This window comes from Equus caballus, chromosome 3, assembly GCF_041296265.1.
Source record: "Equus caballus isolate H_3958 breed thoroughbred chromosome 3, TB-T2T, whole genome shotgun sequence".
Lineage (NCBI taxonomy): Eukaryota > Metazoa > Chordata > Mammalia > Perissodactyla > Equidae > Equus > Equus caballus.
In genome coordinates, this window is record NC_091686.1 from 17095156 (window position 1) to 17112833 (window position 17678).

General features: G+C 55.3%; 1 protein-coding gene across 9 annotated transcripts in view; it reads left to right on the forward strand.

Moving 5' to 3' along the window:
- The first annotated feature begins 512 nt into the window (after positions 1 to 512).
- Positions 513 to 17678, forward strand: part of BEAN1 (brain expressed associated with NEDD4 1) — a 39777-nt gene continuing 22611 nt past the window's right edge. For 2 of the 9 annotated variants that reach the window (XM_005608306.4, XM_023637121.2), the window contains exons 1-3: positions 6594 to 6777; positions 9942 to 10048; positions 15088 to 15207. In XM_005608306.4, the coding sequence (XP_005608363.1) occupies positions 10024 to 10048; positions 15088 to 15207 (145 nt within the window). In that variant the 5' untranslated portion in view covers positions 6594 to 6777; positions 9942 to 10023. Of the gene's footprint in view, positions 665 to 6593; positions 6778 to 9941; positions 10049 to 15087; positions 15208 to 17678 lie in introns of those variants that run through there. The other 7 variants (XM_014738450.3, XM_023637123.2, XM_023637120.2 and 4 more) reach the window with 6 other exon arrangements.

Consider the following 17678-nt stretch of genomic DNA (forward strand, 5'->3'; position numbering starts at 1 on the left):
CAGGGTTCCCCGGCCCGAGTGCCCAGCCGTGCCTCTGACCAACCTGCCTGGCTGTCCTTCCCTACACATATCTTTCGTTTGTCCTCCCTTCTCTGCACATGTCTGTCTGTCCTTCTCTGCTCCCGCCTGTCTGTCCTCACACGTCCGGCTGGCGCGCTGGCCTCCCCGCATCTCCCGGCCTCCTCGCGCGCCTGCCCCGCCTGCCGCCGTGTGGGTGTCGGGCTGGCTGAGCGCAGAGGGGCGCGGCTCGGCCCTCCCCCTGCCCGCGTCCCCCATCTCGGGAAGGACCCTGGCGGCCGCCCAGCGCCGCGGAGGCCCCGGAGGTGCGCCGCCGCCAGGGGGCCGGAGCGGGCGGCGGTGGCGTGGGCGGCGGCGCGGGGCCGGCGGGCGGCCGGGCGGGGCTGCGGCAGGGCAGGGCCGGCCCGGATCGCGGGCAGTGGGTCGGCGCGGCCAGCCCGGCCTCGCCCTCCCCGCCCCGCCCCTGCGCGCCGAGCGGACCGAGGCGGAGCGGCGCGCCCCCCGCGACGCCCGAGCCCGAGCGCAGCGGCATCCGAGCGGGAACCGGAGCGGGAGCAGGAGCCGGAGCCTGAGCGGGAACTCGAGCTGGAGCCGAAGCTGGAGCCGGCAGTGCGGCGCACGGAGTGGAGCGAGGCAGCCAAGCCGAGTAAGGGGCGTGGGGCCGGGCGGCGCGGGGGAGGGTCGGGGCGGGGGTCCCGGCCCCCGCCCCCGCGCGCTGCGGCGGCCCGGGCGCACGCACTTACCGGGGCACTCCGCGTGCCGGCAGGGTGGCCGCGCGGTCCGGAGTGGGACCGCAGCGCGCTCGGAACAGGGTCCCGCGCACTCCCGCTGCCCCCGGCCCCGCGCCCCCGGGCGGGCCGCGGGCACAGGCGCGGGCCGAGGCTGCCCCTGAGCACGCCCTCGGGCGCGGGGAAGCGGGGATCTCCCGGCTTCTTGCCTGCCTCGAGTTCCACACGAGCATCCACTCCGTGTAGGGGGCCTAAGACAGACTCCCCGGCCCCGCGCCCTCGGTTTCGCGGACCCTTGCACAACCTACCCAAGAAGGGGAAACTAGGACACACTTTGGGCAGGAGATAGAACAGGAAAGCGGCTCCGGGTTTTGTGGAGTTTGAAGCTAGAATCCACCCCCCACCCGTGAGCCAGGAAGTTTGACCCTCCGACGGGCGGGTCACCAGGGCCAGGCCCCCCGCACCAGTGCCTGCCGCGGTGGCCTGTCTCGACACCAAGGGTGGGAGGGGGCGCGTCTCCGCCGCACCTTGTCCCTCTTTGGGGCAGACTTTCCTTTGCGCGGTAAGTGGGACCCGAGGCTGAGTCCGAGGCCGCTGCTCTGGCTGGCTGCGCAGCGCCAAATGGCCCAGCCGCCCCTCCCCAAACGCCCTGGGAAGCTTGGTAGTGCCCACCCCACCCCCGGCTGACTCGCGCAGCCCTTCCTCTCTCTGCATCGGGCTCCGCGGTCTAGAGGCTGGCGCGCGAGGACCCAGATTGGCCCTCCTGATCCCACGTCGCTGCCAGCGAGGGTGGCCAGGCCCAGGCTGGGAAGGGGCGGGAACAAGTGACAGGTGTGAGAGGAAGGGGCTCCAGGAGCTTGGTCCTTGGGCTTGATCCACACAGTCCCACGGGCACACCTACCTTGAGGATCCTCCTCTGGTCTCACTCCTCAAACATCCTGACTGCTCTAGTGGCACAAGTGACTTCACCTCCCTGTGCCTCAGTGTTCCCCGCTGACAGGTAGGCAGGATGCTGTTGTGAGCAGAATGTTTAAGGGCTTAGGAACCAGAAGGTTGGCTTGGCTGACTTCCTAGCTGTGTGACCTTAGGCAAGACACTTAACCACTCTTGGGCCTCAGTTTCCCCATCTGATACATGGGGAAGGTGAGCTGGGAGGATTAAGTGAGATGATGCCTGTGGGGGTGCTAGCAATGTGCTTGAGCCAGTACTCAATTCAGGTTGGCTACAGGTGTCATTTTGTGAAGAGTCCAGCACCAGTAGATGCTGGGTCAGAGTGAGTTCCCCTGAGGTGGTGGGAACATGACCCCCTCCCTCAAGCCCCCTCCAAGGAGCCCTTTGAATCCCCCAGGGCCTTGTTGATATCTGATTGCAATTCAGGGCCTGCCCTTTCTCGGATGTTCCCTCCTCCCCCAGCTCTCCCCTTCCTACCCACCGTCTCCATCCGGGTTGGAAAAGACGATCTGACTGGCTGTTTTCCTTTGGTCCTTGGCTGATGTCTGCTGGCCCAGCGGAGGGCTCCCCAGGTATTGCTCACACACTCGCCACACTTCCCTCCACTCGGGGCTTTGGGGGTGTGGGGAGGATTGCTTTCCCTGAGGAGCCATCAGGCAGTCAGGTGGCTTGGACATTCCAGCGGTGACAGTTGAGACAGGCAGCGGAAAGCAGCAGGGGAGCAGCCACCAGAGAAAGGAGACAGCTAGGAGTCTGAGGGATCCCAGCCCTGATCCCATGCTGACTGTGGTGTGTTCGTCTAGGCAACTGAGCCACGAGGCACCAGACGTGATGAACCTCTGGGAGGAAATGGAGCCAGTGGCTGACTGAGAGGTTAGAGCTTCAGAGCTGGAAGGGCCCAGGAAGAGATGTGGCTGGTCTGTGCAGCTGGGGCCTCAGACCCAGAGCAGAGCAGGCGAGGCCCAGTGTCTAGGGGAGGATGCTGGGATCCTTGGGGTGGCGTGGAGGGTGTAGGTCGTCAGGAGTGTTGTTGGGAAGAAAGGAAAGGTCCAGCTTGTGGACACCTGTGTTGATCCTGGCCGCCTGTGGCCCAGCAGCCTAGAACGGGGAGCAAAGGAGGGGTGGGTCTGTCCACATGTTGCCCGGTGGGGACCTGGGGAGACAGAGAATGGGCTGGCTCCTCGCGGCTCCTTCAACACAGAAACTCGCTCTCCTTTTCTCCCTCTGTAGCCTACCGCCTGCCCCTAGTCACCTCTTCTTCCCAAAGGAGTTAATCAGGAACTAATTAGGAGGTCTGTGTCTCCTGGTTCACACAGTATTTGAAGCAGAGCTGATAGGGAACAGCTGATGGGGCATTGCTGTCGTCTTTGGGGATAATGGGTCAGACACTCAGAGGCCTGTTACCTGAAGCCTTTGCCCTGGAAGTGCTCAGAACACAGGGGAAGGGGCAGGAAGGTGTAAATCTACTCTCAGCTTCCAAAAGGGAGAAACTGAGGCCAGGAGGGCTTCTGGAGCCCCTTGACACAAAATTCTGGGCTGAGAGCATGGCTTCTTGGACTGGACTGGGTTATAGCAGTGATTCTGGGCAAGAGATTTACCTCTCAGAACTTCAATTTCCTCTTGAAGATAGGAACAATATTACACACCTCCCAGTACAGGTGTGAGGAGTGAAGAAATAATATATAGGATACATATGGCAATATCAAATGGCCCTCTCCCAGTGTCTGCATTCTGATGCATTGAACACACGCTGCTTCCCAAGCATATGCATTTTCTCTTTGAATTCCGACAGCAGCCCTCTGATTTAGGTACTATGATTGTCCCCATTTTACAGATGAGAACACTGAGGCTTAGAACGATTCAGGGCTATCTGACTTTACTAGGTATAGAATACTTAAAACATCACTATGACTCATCAGAATTTTAAGAGCTTGTAAAATTGATAATTAGCACATTGTATCTTAGATGATATGTAATTAGTTACAGGAATGATTCCTCCATGGATAGCTTCGGTCGTCTCATGTCGATATGTTCATTGTCCAAGGGCTATAGAATTTTAGGAAACACGTTCATATTTTTTTCTATTCAGAAGTAATCAAACTGATTTAAAAGAGCAGCCCCTCCATTTATTCCTTAGCCCTCTTCTCCCCACTTTTCTCCGTAGTATTTATCACCCCCAACATCTATATATGTTATTCATTTGTTTATTGTCTGCCCTCATTAATAGAACATAAATGCCCCCAAAGAAGGGGCTTTGAACCATTTTGCTCGCTCACGATATTCCCAGAGCCTAGAGTAGTACCCAGCACTGAGCATGCTTTGCGGATTATAAAGTGTTTTACAAACACAAGGTCTATTATTGTTATTATTTTTGCCAAGTGTATAGCTTGCCTGAAAATAAAACACTCAGGTTCGTGGCAAAAACCGTTCCCTCAAAAATTTGGCAAATAGGATTTGCTCAAGTGCCAGGGAGAATTTGATGAAGGTTAAAAACAATGGCGATTATTTCCCTAACATTTTAATAAAGCTCTTTAGCGGTAAGGTGAGTTCAAAGACAAGTTAATTTTTTTAAATCTTTGCAGTAACAAACGACATGTTCAAAACCAATCAAATTAGCTTTAAAAACTTGTGATGAGTTAACTACCACTGGATTCTTCACCTGATTACTCTTTACTTTGTTAGCACAAAAGATTTTTTCAAGTCTTCATCTTCATGATTTCTTAGATTATGAAAGTAACACATGTTCATTGTAGGAAATTTGGAAAATCGTAAAAAATATAAAGAACATAAAAATCCTCCTTTAGCCCACCACTGCCCAGAGAGCACACTATCTGTGAATCCTTTAGGCTTTTTCATTTCTAATCTTTTTCTGTGTATATATGTTTTCTCTAAGGGTCATTTTTGCTTTCACAAAATAAGGATCTTGTTGTATGCAGAGTTCTATAACCTGCTTTTTTTTATAACTGGTTTTTTTCCCTCTTAACATTATACTGAAAGTCTTCCCCTATGTTATTAAAATTTCTTTAAAAACAGGATTTCATGGCTATATAATATTCCATTATAAGAGTGTGCCATAATTTGCTCAGCCTGTCCTCTCTTATTGCTCAACACTGGGGTTGCCTCCCAGGTTTCACTGCTATAAATAATGCTTGTCAGTGTCCCCTGGGGGTTTTCTGAGCCCTAAATCAGGCTTCTCCACACACTTGGTCAGGACATTCTGGCCAGTTTGCAGATGGACTAGTTTATGTGGTTAGACAGTAAATTAAGCCTTAGAGGTTGATGGGGTCTCCTTAGGGCCATGGTGGCAGTGGGGAAGGAGGTGGCAGCTGATCCTGTAGAGGGCTACTCCAGGTAAATTAAGGCAACAGGAGACCCAGTAATCTCCAGGTGCATCCCAAGCAGCCTAGGGGCACACACACGTGGCCAGATGTTGCATGGAGACACAAGGCCTCTTTGCCTCAGAGGCTGCCCCACACCTGGATCCCTTTTCTAAGATTGGGACCAAGTTACCTGTTTGCAAACCTCTGTCCCCTGCCCATCTCTCTGCCACTCTTCTCTCTCTCTTCCCCACTCCTGAGTCCATTCATTCCATCATCCAAGCATATGACAAATATTTAATGACATTTATCCACACTTGCCAAGGAATGTTCTTCTCCCTTGGAAAAGTCACCAGCTGGGTCCCAGCCTCACCAGACCTTCCTTCAGAAGAGAAAGGTTTTCTTTCCCCCGGGGACCCCCAGCTGCAGCCCCTAGAGTTAGCCTCTGCCTAGCCCTCCAACGGAACCCTTTCAAGATTAATGTGTCTAAGAAAAGTCCCTGGAATTTCTCACTTTCTTCAGGTTCTGGGCAACCACATGCACAGGCTCCTGGAAGCCCTGTGAGATGGCATCATTCATTCATTCAGTAAATAGTCCCTGAGCATTCACTGTGGCCACCACAGGGAAGCAGTCGTTGTCTGGGCTGTCTAGACCTGGAGTACCACCTCCCCCTTCTCAGCAAGGGCCCCATTTCTCCACCATCCCCCGATCTCCCAAGCAGACACAGCGAGTCATCCTCGAGTCCTCCCTCTTCTCGCCTTCTACGTCTGCCCCATCTGTCCCGCTTCTTAAGGATCCCCGACATAGCCCGCTCTGCTCCTCAGACCCACTCAGCATGTTCCTGCGCGGCGTTTGCACGCTCTGCTCTCTCTACCTAGAGTCCCCTTCTCCGGGCTCTCCACTCAGACAGCGCCCTCCCTCGGTCTTTGCTTATAGGTCGCCTTCTCATCAAGGCCTCTGCAGCTGCCGCATCTACGTGTTCCATCTCCGCCCACACTCTGCCTCTGGTCCTTCCCTTGCTGTTACCTAACCAACTCGACCATTACGTTGTGTTGCCACCTCCAGCAAGGAAGCTCCCTGAGGACAGGCCTGTCAATGTTTGCCCCACCCCTCCATCCTCAACACCCAAAATCTGGTACACAAAGGACTTTCAAGAAATACTTGGTGAACCAATGAACGCAGCCTCTCGCCCTTTTCTTCCGTCGCTATCGCCTTCATTGAGCCCCATCATCTCTGGCCTCAGCCTCCCATGCTCCCCGCCCTTCTGCCTCCTGCCTCCCGCACCTGGTCCACCCTCTACTCTGAGACCAGGGAGACCTTCCTAAAAGGATGAAAGCTGATTATGTTGCTCCCTGGCTTAAAATCCTCCAAAGGGCAGTCTTGGGGCAGGGAGCTCACTACCTCACGGGGCTTCCTAAATGTCTCTGAGTTTCAACGTTGTCATCTGTAAAATGGGGGATTGTTTTGCGATCCCATGAGCCCGCGGTACGTGGCCGCGGTGAGCTGGCGCTCCGCAGGCGTCAGGACATCACGTGGCCTCTCCCACAGGCCAGCCCACCCCTGCAGCCCCTCGCTGTCCGCTGTCTGCAGCCGGCAGGCTGAACCCTCCCCTCTGTCTGCCGCGCATGCGCCGAGCCGCCCCTTGCATGCCGCCTCCGCGGAGCCCGGCTCGCCGTGCCAGGACCCCTGAGCGCGGGGCTGCCCCCCTTAACCACACCCTCAGCTGCCCAGGTGTGAGTGTCGCAGCGGACCCCAGCGTGGAGGTATTCCGGGAGTGGGACGTGATGCGGAGTGGGTGTGACGTGGACTTGTCGCACACCGTTCGGCCACCTCGGGGTACCGTCGCCCGCCCTCCAGTTCGTAGCCAGACAGTCCAGTCGGAGATGAGTCACAGGCAGGAACGCGCCTGGCCTCGGATGCTGGGCTCGGAGAGGGGCGGGCGGGGGCAGGCGTGACCTCTCCCCAACCCCCACCCCTACGTCCCTGCTCCGGATCTCCAGCCCGTCTGTGCCTGACCTGTCCACCCACTGCCCCCACCACTGTATCCTTACAGCAGCTCTGGGCACACGTGGGGAGACCGGGGTGGGCACTCGCTCACACGGAGACTCGACATCCAGCTTGTCTGGATGACCCCAACAGAAGCTCCACCCAAGCAGAGGGTCTGATGCCACCAGGAAATGGGTTTCCGGTCGGTCTTCGCGCTAAATCCTCAAGTGGGGGAGGGGAAGAGGAAACAGACAGGTTGAGAATTCTGTTTTAGGATCCAGAAAGTCGCTCCTCGTGTTTTCCAAGGGTTTTGTGGTGGTAAATTCCAAGGGTAGGTGGTTGGTAAATGTTTGAATAAACCGATGCAAGCTAGGGATGCTGGGAGAATGCAGCTGGAGGAAGGTGCGTGTGAAATGCTGATGGAGTTACACAATGCGGGCAATGGTACCCCTAGCTACCATCAGCGTCATTGTCGCCAACGATGTCGGGGAGCACCTCAGCTGTTTACACGGGCGTCCTTCTCTTCAGGATGTTGAGCATCGTTAAAAGGCAGCCTCAGCATGGAAATCGTGCGTTAGCGTCGGGCCAAGGTGGATTTGTTCTAGATTTTCCACGTACATTTCAATGTCCCCTCAGTACCCAATCCTGAGCGAGTTACCAGAGGCCACGGGCCCTCCCTACCATCAAGGAGCTAATAATCTAGAACAAGCTAGACCTGTAGTTGTCCTGGAAGCACAGCCAGAGTGACTGTTCTGTCTCCGGGAGTCAGTGGCCTTCACTGAAGAGGTTTCTTGAGCTGTGTGTTGACAGCTAAATAGGAATTTGCCAGGAGGAGAGGGAAGAAATAGCATGCCAGGGAGAGAGAACAGCCCCCAAGTGTTAGGAAGTCCAGGAAGCAGACCAGCCGGAGCACCAGGGTGTCAGATCTCTGTGGGGTGTTCCTGGTTGTAACTAGAGAGGTAGGCAGAGCCCAAGGGCTGTGGAGGTTGGGGTAGAAGCTAGGACATTTTCCTGAGGGCACTGGGGAGCTACAGAAGGGTTTTAAGCCAGGGAGTGATGTGATCCATTTTACCTTTAAGGAAGATCTTTCTGGAAGCAACGTGAGAAATGACCTGTCAGCCCACTTTATCCTCCTCCAGGTGCGCACGCAACGGCACTGGCTAATAACTGGCACGCAACCACGGTGCACACGGGCACACCCACACACGTGACCGCAGACACATGTACACACATGTATTTTTAGAAAGCATAGATCCCAGGTCCTGAGATTTTTTTGTGAATTTTCTGGTGTGAAATCACAGTTCCCCACACAGCCTGCCACACCCGGGAGACGTCTCCACCAGGCCTGGGGAGATCACAGCCTACCCTCACTTCCCCCGTCACAGCTCTCGAGTTGGTTTCTAGGAGGACTGAGAGTGGATGTCAGGCCAGCCCTGGGGGTTTCACAACAGGTGACGTGTTCTTACCTTGCTTCCCCGGTGGAGACACTGCAGCTCAGAGAGGTGAAGAGCTTTGCCCAAAGTCACACTGCTAGGAAGCGGCAGAGCTGATATCAGCACTCAGGGACTGGACTTCTGAGCCGGGCTCTCCAAAGATAGGTCTTTGACTCAGTTATTAAATAGAAAAGCCAGTTATTAGCCAGTGCCGTTTGGTGAATGGGCCCCATCAAAACATGAGACCCATTTGGAGGAAAAAATATATAATAAAAGGGACCCCTGGGGGAAACAAGGATGGGAACCTCTGGCCTGCCTCTTACAGGAAAGTTCTGTCCATGATGTCATCCCTGGCATCGGGGAAGCCGTCTGCCTCCTGAGGTCTGGAGGGGACGGGCTTTTCTCCTGTTGGCTGGTAGCTGCCAGCTTTCTCCTGCAAGAGCCCTCGGGGCTCCCCATCCGTGATCCTTGCCCAGCAACCCCAAAGGTGCAGTTTGGCTTCTGGAAGTCAAGTGACCACACTCCCTGGGAGATGAGAATTGTGTCTCCCTGCTGTTCCCACAGCCTCGGTCCCTTTCGGGCTAAGGAGGGGACTGAAGCAGCTCAGGTCCTGAGCAGCACGGGAGGATGGGTTGCTTTCTGAAAATGTTTCCTCCGTTGCAGATGGTGATTAGAGTGACCTGTACTCCCTTGCTCCACAGACATCACACCAAGTTCATCTGAGGGGTGGGGGGGAGTTGGGGAAGAGACATTTTCATCCTCTAGGCCTTCATTTCTGAGTTAGTAATTTAACATGTTAAGTATCTTCTAAGGGAGTGTGCTGGCTGACAGTGTGGGCTTTGGAGTCAAACAAACCTGGCTTCTAGTCCCAGCCTGTAATTAGAAGCTGTGTGACCTTGGAAAAGCTACATAACCTCTCTGAACCTCAACTTCCTTATTTATAAAATGAGAATGAATAGAGCATCCTTCTCTTAAAGTCGTTGGGACAATAGTAATAATAATATGGTTTGAACTAGGCATCTATGAACACCCTTCTAAAGCCAGCTGTGGGATATTGAACTGGCCCCTCACCCTCTTCAGGCCTCAGTTTCCCCTTCTGTGAAATGAGAATATTGGGCTGATCTTTAAGGGTCCTTCTAGTCCCGATAGTCATAAGATGCTTGGAATGTCATGGTCCCTTGTGGTTGTCCGAGGCAGTGGGATCTCATGGGTTCATGAGACAGAACTCTGTGGCATCTCTCATTCCCATTCAGGGGTCCACCCAGGAGAGAGATGCCCCCCTCCACCCACCACGGGGACCCCCGTACAAATGTGCCCTACCCCTGCGCCGGCCCCTCCATATTCCGCGGCCCAGAGCTCCCCCAGGCCCCCGCCCAGACTGGAAACATGCTCTCAAAGTCACCATCCTCTCCCCCGAGGTTGACAGCCCAGGGGACACGAGTGCCCAGCCTGCAGGGTCGGGGTGCCACCCGGGCGCCCCCATCACCTGCCTGTTTGTGTCTCTGCAGGTGAGCGGAGAGTCCTTTCCTTCGAGGAGTCAGAGCTGTACACGTGGGCAGGCTGGCTCCGCTGTTCTGCTCCAAGGATTACATGTCCTTCAAACGCCCCTGCCCCTGTAAGTCTCCCCCTCCCCCGCAAACTTCCGTGGCGCGGGGTCAGGCGAGGGCAGAGCCTGGAGTCGGGCTTGCAGAGAATGTCTCTAGGATGTTGGGCCAAAGAGCTCCACGGGTCTGATCAGGGGCTGATGTGATATGACGGGTGGAGGGCGACACAGAAGACCCCTGACGTCTGCAAGAGACGTTTTGCCAATCCTTCTGTATCAGCACTTCCCAAAGTGTGGATTGGGGTTCCTCCCAGGGATATTAATGGGGTTACTTTAAAAAAAAATTTCATGGCCAAATGAGTGTGGGAAATGCTAAGTGAGACAAGTTACATTCTGCTACTGCAGGACTTTTCAGAGCCTTTAATGTAGTAATGTGTGTTGTGAGGCTCCCACAGGAAAGAGATAGCCTAGTGGTCTTCACAGACTTAACTGACCACAAGGACGTCTCACGGGATCAGTGCCCCATAGAACACACTCCTTTGAGTTGTCTGTCCTGAGGAAACCCTTCCCGGAGCATGCCCACCATGAAGCCCCTCATTTACTAATTCATTTCCTCTAATGAAGCCATTACGTGATGTTGCACATAACATTCTTCTCATGGCTCCCTGACGCCCACAAGTCCAGGCGATGGACTCAGTCAGGAGCCCCCCTCGGGCTCAAGGCTGCAGCCCCCTTTGGCTGATTCCTCTAGTCTCCACCAGCCCTACCTTCACCAACTCATGCTACCACCCTAACCCCTGGGTACCCTTCACATCTCTCCATGGCAACCACCTTCCTCCTCCCGTGATGTCCCCTGAGCCCACCAAAACCAGCATCACTTGCTGAACTTTGGGAGGACATGCTTAACCTCCCTATCCCTTCTCCTTGATGAGTTGGGACTGTGAGTCTGTGTGAAATCAGGACCCAACCTTAGACCCCCTTTATCCCCTTGTCATCTCCCCTCTCCCACGCTCCTCTGGCGAATTCCTCACCCCGACTCACCAGTGTCTGTTCAGATTCGTACCATCGGTTGCATGTCATGCATCTTGGGCTTGGGGGGGCCTCTCGTCCAAATAGTCAAAACCCCAATTATTAAATCTTTGAACATCAAGGGGCTGCTGCAGTGAGGGGTAGGGGGAGCTGGCACATCCCGTCTGGGTGGGATGACGACCAGGCAGGCTGAGGACTAAGGTGGCAGGGTGGTTCATTGTGTGAAGAGTGGTGTTTGGGGGGGGTGGCTGCTGGCTGCTGTGGGTAGCCAAGGAGGGCACAGGTTAGAGCTAATAGGAGCATTTCTGATGGATAGTACAAGCTTGATACGCTATTGTTACTGTTGTCACTGTGGCTGCTGTTCTGGCTAATCAGGAAATCAAAGCCCAGGTCCCAGGTGGGTGAGAAGGCTGCCATCAGAGCACGTCGGAGCCCAGGGACACAGCCCCACAGAGGGCTGGGGTGGTCGTGTCCTCACCCCTATGAACAGCTGGGGTGGAAAAGGCTGGGGCTGATGAGTGTGGAGGGCTTTCCAGAACCTTCCGGGGTCAAGCCAGGCCCTTTGGAGCCCTGTCTGTCTGCAGTAATAGAGGCCATGGCCCCAGGACAGCCCTCTGCATATGTACCTCTTGAGGACTCCAGGGTGTGGGCATCAATATTCTGGGCTGTTCAGAAGCAATTCCTGCACATCTCTGAAGTGCCCCCTCCCACTACAGGCCTGGTGCCTGGCATGCAGTAGGCATTCAGTAAATGTTTGTTGAGTGAATAAATGTATGGTCGAACGCTCTGGATGAGGAGCTGGAGGCAGTGGATCGGGGGGAAGTTGAAGCTCCTGACTTTGCCACCAGATTCTCTCTGGGGCTTTGGCCAGCCAGCCCTCATCTCTAAAACAAAGGGTAGTCAGCCCGATGGTTCCAGGAGCTCAGAGCTGTTGTGAGGCTCCTAGGAGGGTGAGAGGAGCCCAGGCAGGCAGAGCCCCAGGCACCCCCCCGCCTTCCCCCACCTGTTGCTTCAGCCAGAGCAGCTCTGCTTGTATCCATATCCAGGCTGGGGTCTGCTGAGGTTTCATTGAGAGAAGGGGACCTAGGCAGTGGCAGGCGGGGGGCTGTGGGGCTGTCCCAGCTCACCCCTTCCTCCATCTTTCTCCTCCTCTGCTGGGGTTTCTCATGTTGTCCGGTCCAGCTCCTCCCCTTTTCTCCGAACTTGTCTGAGAAGTGCTCCCTGTCCCCTACTTCGGCACCCCCACCCCAACACCTCATTGACGTCTGTGTCATTAAATCCATCCCAGCCTTTCCAGTTCTCAGCTGCATATGACCCTGTGGTCACTTCACTCTCCTGATGACTTCTTGGGTTCCCTGACTCGGAGCCCTCCTCGCTCTCCTGCAGCCCTTCTGGCCGTCCGGCCATCTGTTCACCGTCTCCTCTGACGCTGAGGGAACACTGGGGCCCCAGGGCTCCAACCCCGCCCCTGGACTTCTCGCCCGAACACTCCGGGACTCCTCGTCCTCAGTCTGCTTTCAGCTGCAGCCTCTAGGCCGGCAGCTCCCAAGCCTCTCTCCCACCCGATTCCTTCCTCTGCCTTCTGCTGCCTCTCTCCTGGGCGGTCCTCACCCCCGCGCCTCAGAGCCAGCCCGGCCCAAACTGGACTCTTTGCCTTCCCCTCCAGGCTGGCTTTGCTTGACTTTGCTCTGTTGGTTTAGGGCACCACCATCCGCTCAGTCCCTAGGCCAGAAATCTGGGAGTGACCCTCAACTCCCGTCCCACACACCCGTTACTGCCAACCACCCAGGAGCCCCCCCGGGGGTTTCCGAATTAGATCTCCATCCTGACTTCACCCCAATCCAGGCCCCCTTGTCAGACCCAGCCTGGAAATCACTGCCTCATAAATGTTTACTGAACAACCGGGCAAGTGAGGGACTCGAGATGAAGAGATGCCCGTAGGCAGCCTCCTGGGCTCGCAGACCAGAGGCTCTCACGCAGGTTCTGGAAGGGACGCAGAACCATGAGCGCTCCAGCCGTCCAGAAGACACCTGACATGGGAACACCCTGAGGAACGGAACAAGAAGTCCCAGGAGGGCCCTGCCGAGGCCACACGCCCTCTCTTTTAACACATCCTTTCCTGCTCCGCGAATTTAGACACCTAACAGGGAACTGCTTCAACTCTCGTAGTTCACAAAGGCATCCTGTGCCGTCAGTACATATGATCCCAAAGCCTGTTAAAACCTGAAAAACTGAGGGTAGGAGCCAAAGCTTGTTCCTGTTTGGGTTCTACACCTCCAGCCCCCGCCACCAATTGAGAAGGGTAAAAAGAAAAGTCCCCAGAAGGAAAAACAAGCCCCAAATTTTCCGAGGAGCAAGACCCTGCCCCAGGAGTCAGATGTCAGGAGGTCGCGGAAGGAGCTGAGAAGGTGGACCGGGCAGTGGGGAGCAGAGCAGCAGGCACCGGTCTGCCTGGCTTGCACAGCTTCAGACACTGGGTGAAGTGGGACCGTCCCCTGGCCTCTCAGGAGTCAGGTGGGCGTTAATCAGACCAGGCTAGGCAGACTCCTCCCTGGCACCGCCCACACCCCCAGCATCCCCCACCCCATCTCACCTCCCAGGCATTTCAGCTCATCAGCCTCTCCTAGAGACAGCCCCAGCAGACCTCATCGTCCCCTCCCAACCAAGTGAGAAGACCAAGGCAGAGAGAGGAGGCAAGAACAGGGAGGGGGAAGGCAGGGGAACCCCTGGCCCAGGGAAGCCCAGAGGGGTTTTGGCCACGTGGCTGCGAGAGGGAAGTCGGGTCTTCTGCCTGCAAGTGCCAGGCCTGTGAGCCATTTTCCAGCCGTAAGCACTAGCAAGGAGGAGGAGGACCAGCCTGGCTGCTCGGGAAGGCTGGAGGCGTGGGAGCCTTCTCCATCTGGCCCCAGCTGGGCAGGGTGGCCCAGGATTCCCCAGGACGCAGGATCCAAGAACAGATGCTTCACAACCTCTTCTTCTCCACCAGCAGACGGCAGCTCCAGGGAGCTCCTTGTGCCATGGGGGTGGCCTGCCTCCCTCTGGCATTGGGGAACAGATCTGAGAGAGGAGGGGCTTTGGGTCCCCAGGGGATACTGAGCCTATAGCAAAGCAGGAAGGAGGACAGAAAGTGGTATCCGTTGATCCATAGAGAAGTCAGGTGGGGCTTGTCTTTGCTAAGAACCCAGGCTGCCTGGAATCGCAGCCTGGCAGAGCCTCCGGGTGGGCTCGGGTCTCCCTCAGAGTCGATGTGGTTTGGTAGACAGTGCCTGGGTTTGGATACAGCTCTTGCTGACACTTCCCAGCTGTGTGATCTGGAGCAAGCTACTTAATATCTGGAAACGTCACTTTGCTGGTCTGTGAGATGGAAATGGTTGAACTAGCCTTTTGGTTTGATGCTCAGATTTGACATGCTACAAGGAGAATCTAGCTGGGTGCCAGGCACTGAGAAGATGCTCAAGAAACTTGAAAGTCTTGTCCTTTTGACCACCCTCTCTCTACACAGCTTAATATTACTCAAGTCTTTGGTGATAGAGTGGGAAAAATGGAGAAAGATGGGGACTTCGGAGATGAATTTGGGGTTTGGACCACATACTACTGTTTTCTGCTCTGCTCATTGTAACCATTGCCTCTTCAGAGACTTAGCCATCAACAGAAGGAAGGACTTGAAGGCAAGGAGGGCAAATGAGGGGACGCAGTACACCATTTACCACTTCTGTACTCAAAGCAGACATTGCTAATCAATTGCAGCACTCTTTCCTACTGAGCCTGGATACAACCTCAGACTCTCTGTAAACACATGTAGGCACTCCCCTGGGAAATGAAACCCTTGTCCATTCCCTGCTGAGGTCTGACTTTGGAGTGGGCAAGGGAAAAGAAGGAGTGACTTCAGCTGGTCATTTCTCTGAGCCTCAGTTTCCTTTTTTGTAAAACAGGAGTTGATAAGAATATCCATGTCAGAGGGTTGCTGTGAGGATCAAATGAGATAATCACATTTAAAATATCACATTGTATATCACATTGTAAAGGGATTCCAAGGCCTTAAGAGCATTTCTTTACGTGGCCTCCTTGCTTCCTTGAAACAGCTCTTCAAGAGAGGGGTCAGTGTGCCCATTCCACGCACGAGGAAACTGAGGCTCAAGGACATGAAGAAACTAATCTAAGTGACACAGCTAGAAAATGGTGGGGCCAGGGATACATTCCAGGTGAGTCTTTCCAGGGCTCACTTTTGGTTACCTGCAGCTGGACAAAAGGACAAGGGTGGAGTCAGGTCCACCCTTCACCCCCAGCCCTTGAATGGAGAGTCCACTCTGGGGCAGGACGTCATGGCCTGTGAACATCCTGGCTGCCCCTCCTCAGGGTCATCCAGTCTAGCACAGAGTCTGACTGTAGCAGGCGCTCGGCGTCTGATAGCTAATCTTCCAGGCACAGTCATTTTATATCAGTGTCCCTGGCAAGAGGACATCAGCATCGGCTTGAGCACTTAGTATAGTAATAATAACAGTAGCGGTACTCCCGGCTTTTGCGGAGCGGTCCCAGCTGGCACAGTTTTTGCATTTCACCATCCCCTGGCAGTGAGCACCCTGGGTGATGTCACCCAGCCTCGTGTTACTGAGCAGCATCCATACACTGACAGTCCCCAAATTTACACCTCCAGACTCTACTCTCCCTGAACTCCATACTCATGTATCCAGCTGTCTGCCCTGTATCTCCACACAGTGTCTACAGGGCATCTCAGATGTCACCTGTCCAAACCTTAAATCTCGGCTGGGTCCCCCACCAAACCTGCCCCTCATCTTCTCCCTCTCAGTAAGTGGCAGCTCAGTCCTCCCACATGCTCAGGCCTCAAACTTTGTCACTTTTTCTCCTTCTCATTCACCCCAAATCCAATTAATCTGAAAATCCTAACAGTTTCATCTTCAAATCTGACCCCATCTTGCCACCTCCACCACTAACTCCTGGACCAAAGACACCATCATCGCCACCTGGGCCACCGTCCTGGCCTCCTGTCCCTTTATCTCCATCTTGTCCCCCTCCAGCCTCTTCTGCTGCAACCAGAGAGTGTGGGGAACGGGCGGATCTAGAGACTGAGCTTTGGGTTGGTGGAGGGCAAAATGGTTTCTGTATCTAGAAATCTTGCCAAGGGAAGCATGCTCCCCAGAGCTGTCACCCACGGCGTCCCAAAGCCAAGTGCACTGGGGAGGATTTACCTGCAAGCAGGAATGTGTGAGGACATGGCCATTTCTCGGCCAAGGGCTGCCCTAGAGTAGCTACCCCGAAACTCAGCTGCACTGATTGGGCAAGGCTGGTCGTCCTCCACGATGTCACCACAGAAGCGTGCAGGCCTGCATGCTTCCCAGACAGGAGAGAGAGGCCCCAAGAGAGAAGTCCCATGCCCTGTGGACCCAGGGACCACTGGAGGAGGAAACAGGATTCAAAAGCAGGGCTTCAGGGTCCAAGCCCAGGGCACTGGCCACACTGGCCCCTCTGGGAGCTTGAGGACATTTTCACCTCCCAGAGTTCCTTCTACTTGCTTCTCTCTGCTTTTAAAGCACCATGTCCCCCATTCGTCCCCAAAGCATCAGCTTCCAGGGGCTGCTCCCTCTGCCCACCTGAGCCCACCTGGACTCCATGTCTGTAGGTGACCTCCAGGCCTTGCTCGAGAGAGTCATTCCAGAGCTTTCCTCTGCCCGTATGCCAGGCTCTCCAGCCCCTGGATGATACTTGTCTCGCCTAGGAATGGGGCTAAGAGTAGGGATTGGGGGTAGATGTAGCCTAATGCAGTAAAAACAGCCAGAGCTGAAAGACCCAGATTCAAAAACCATCAGAGCTAATGCATTTAAATTGCCCAAGCGTCTGTTTATTCACCTATAAAATGGGATAATGAGACCCAGCTTCCAGTGTGACCGTGAGAGATTGGTGAGCACAGAGCTATTCAAAAAGATTGTTCTTCTCTTCCTCTGGCTCTTTAATGCCACCGTGAGAGCTGCAGAACTCACTCAATCCTCCCTGAGGCTCCTCCCTGCAGGCTCCTCCCTGAGGGTCCTCCCGCCACTGCTCTGAGGGGAGGTCGTGTCTCCTCTCCTCCCTCCCGGCTAGCTCCAGGCTGGCGTTGAGAGGGGGCCTGGCCCACGGCCCACCTTCATTAGACAGGCCTTCCTCAGGGGTGGCCAGGTGCCAGCTGTTCGCAGAACCCCATCACAGGCACCTGATGGGGTAACTCAAGAAAACGGATTCTCCCTACCCTGTAGACTGGATGTAAGAGGTCATCTGCTGACCCTACGGGACTTACCCTGGGTCTCTTCCCCAACTGCCTCACGCCGCAGTTGCAGAAACTGACATGCGGAGGGCGGCTGGACCAGGCCTCACAGCGTGTTTGGGGCTGAAACTGTGAGGCTCCCAGCCTGACTCCGCATAAAGTGCTCTTTCAAATGGAGCCGGCTGCCCTGTTCTCAGTGAAGATGCAGAGAGAGAGCAGCCCTCTTTTGAAAGGAAAACTGACCCAAGCTATGTCTTTAAAAGGACAATGGCTGTCACAGCCTGGTCCCCCCTCAGCCTTGGTTGGAGGCAGTGGACAGTCAGGGCAGCAAACCCTCCCCACCCCCCACCCCAGCCCACTGCAGGCTTTCCCCTTGGGTCCCGACACCAGCACACTGAACATCTGGAGTGAGAACTG